General features: G+C 38.2%; 1 protein-coding gene across 1 annotated transcript in view; it reads left to right on the top strand.

The window, feature by feature from the left end:
• The window catches only part of Cdc40 (cell division cycle 40), a 52469-nt gene that overhangs the window by 25390 nt on the left and 24099 nt on the right, over nt 1-2980 (top strand). The window contains exon 3 of the mRNA XM_021204730.2: nt 2105-2234. Within this exon, the coding sequence (XP_021060389.1) occupies nt 2105-2234 (130 nt within the window). The remainder of the gene's footprint in view (nt 1-2104; nt 2235-2980) is intronic.

The following is a 2980-nucleotide window of genomic DNA, read 5'->3' as shown; positions in this document are numbered from 1 at the left end:
TGTGTGTGTGTGTGTGTGTGTGTGTGTGTGTGTGTGTGTGTGTGTCTTTAATGTCAGCTTCAGGACGGCCTAAAGTGGACGGACCCTCCTCTACTACAGCTTGCTAGTATTACTAGAAGAGTTTATTGTTGTCCCCCTCATGTATCTATAAGACAATTAAAATTTAAAACTGCTGCAGTCACAACACCGTATGTAAACTTCATGTAGCATTAGTAAATATGTTTCTGTATAGAAATGACTATTCTTGATACTAAGGGTGGTCTGTAATTGTCCAGCCTTCGGAGCTGTCCACTTGTGAAGTAGATGGTCCTTTTCGAGGTACATGACCACGAAAGCGCCGAGGTAGTCCTCACACACGCTAGGAGGACCCAAGGGCAGAAGGGAGTCTGGGGCGGGTTCCCCCTCGGCTCCCCACTGGAGAAGCACCGGGCGCCCGCTGCTTTGAGGTGGTCTGTGAGTGCACAGGTCACACGTCTTAGAAGTTCATAGCCATTTTCACATCGAATTTTGTGGCTGTCTCTGTTCAGTGTAGCAGCATTCATGAGGAAAGAAGTTGTCTGTGTTGTTTTCTTCCTGTGTTCCACCCGTCAGCAGAGGTGGGCTACAAAGTCGTGCTGTGTCCTTTATAATTTGGAATGAGTAGCAATTTAAAACTTTGTTAAAAATGCAAGTTACCAGCCTACAGCAATCTTGTAGTGGTTTATTTTTCTCTAATGCAAAAATATATTAGGTAAATAATCTGACAGCTAAATTCATAATTTTCCATGCACGGTTCAGTGATTCTAGAGAAGACACAATGCTGGTTAGGAATAGGAATTTACATTTGTATACCATAGAAAAGATGGTCCTAAAGTAGTAATCTGAGTTGTTCTAACATCAGCATATTTCATCAGGAACAACGGGTGTTCCCAAGTTCAAACAAATACAGGTATGTGCAGGTGTATTGGTGTGTGCCTATAGTTCCAGAGCTCAGGACATGAAGACAGGAGGATGGCTAACTTTAGTCCAGAGTGGGCTCCATAGTAAGTTTTAAGCCATCCTGGGCTATATTGTGAAACAAAATAATAATAAAGAGAAAAATATTAAGTTCATTCTTTGCTAAATGTGAACATTCATTTTACTCTACATAAAAACAAATAAGAAATCAAGAATTCAAGATAGAAAGGTTGACAGAAGTCCAAGGGCAGCTTGGGTTAAAGACTGGAGTCCTGTCTCAGAGAGTGGTTTTTCCAGGGTCTTTTCTAATAGCATTATTAAATAGGCTGGCATAGTGTATTGTGGAACGTCTTAACCGAGTATCTTACAAGTTAGACTTTATGTTGCACATTTAGGGAGTGGTTTAAGGTAGTAAGACTTGGGTTTGTTGTAGCTTTGGTTTTAAAAGGGGTAAAACTTGGCCCTAGAACAGGTAAAATACTTCATCGTGTGTGGGCTTTTCCATGTATGTCAGGGGACATCACCTGTCTAACTTTACTATAAGCCACTGCTTTATAAACCAATAAGTAATAGTGCCGCTGCTTAGTTTATGAGTGTGAATTCTCAGAGTGGGTAAGTTTTTTACGTTTATGATCTCTCTTCTTTGAGTATGTTTCAAGCACTTATTTTTTTAGTTTGTTTCCTATTCTGTACCTTCACTAGGATTCTGATTGGGTTTTGATTAATGATGTATTTTCTGTTTGCCATGCTCTGTGGTGAATGTTAAGGATTCTGAGTGTCTACCTTTGAGAACTCATAAGTAGTAGATGAAAACATGGCTTTTAAATCAAAAACTATATTTCAGTGCTGTCATTGATTAAAAAGATCACCCCAAATCCCCAAGTCGTGAGTTTATAGTAATTCTCAGTTATCCAGAGAAGTACCTTCAGACAAGACTTAATGCAATACGTACATGGGGTTCTTGAAATCGAGATCCATGGGTGGGCTTTATGTGAGCTTCAGTCTTCTGTCCCAGGGGCTGGCAAACAGCGCTGATCAGCCATTGCCTGACTGCACTGAACCGTGTGCAGGGGCGTGATCCCACACAGGCCAGTCAGCCCTGGTGGATTAGAGTTGAAAATACATTGTGATTTCAGTAACCTTCTTTTCCTTCCTTATAACATTGCAGTTTGGACCAGAAAATCCCTTTCGAACACAGCAAATGGCTGCCCCTAGAAATATGCTTTCTGGGTATGCAGAGCCAGCGCATATCAATGACTTCATGTTTGAACAACAAAGAAGAACATTCGCTACGTATGGTAAGATGATGATAAAAACTTAAACAGTTGTAAGTTTGGCTTTATTAATAGAATGAGTAATGTGTGCCATCACTGATTTTGTCTTCTGGCTTTTTAAATTTATTCATCTAGCATTCATCAGAGAGGCTGTGTCCCTCCTCATGCTCACCTATAAAGACTGAGTGGGAAGTGATCGCAAATGTGGAGCTTTTATTTTAAATCCTCTGTGATTTTCTCGGTACTGAAAATAATCTGTAGCCCTAAAGCCATAATGTTCTTTGTTTTGTACTTGGTAATGAACATTTGTTATTAGACCTCCATCACATGCAGATTATTATTAAGTTGTTAATGAAACTATATAATATGAAAAAATTATATTTGTTATTTTATATACTGTTTAACTTTGTTCTGTTTCTCAAATCTTATTTCTTAAATATTTTCTCTTAATTACTAAAGGACATTAGCTAGTACAGTAGTAATGAGTTCATAGTATGAAATAGCTGTATTCTCTCATAGTTTAAAATAACTGTATTCTCTCATAGTATAAAATAGTTGTATTCTCTTATAGTATAAAATAGTTGTATTCTCTCATAGTATGAAATAGCTGTATTCTCTCATAGTATGAAATAGCTGTATTCTCTCATAGTATGAAATAGCTGTATTCTCTCATAGTATGAAATAGCTGTACTCTCTCATAGTATGAAATAGCTGTATTCTCTCATAGTATGAAATAGCTGTACTCTCTCATAGTATGAAATAGCTGTACT

This window comes from Mus pahari, chromosome 9 (genome assembly GCF_900095145.1).
Source record: "Mus pahari chromosome 9, PAHARI_EIJ_v1.1, whole genome shotgun sequence".
In the NCBI taxonomy this organism is placed as follows: Eukaryota; Metazoa; Chordata; class Mammalia; order Rodentia; family Muridae; genus Mus; species Mus pahari.
The sequence above is the reverse complement of the archived record's forward strand: the minus strand, read 5'-3'. Positions and strand labels throughout refer to the sequence as shown.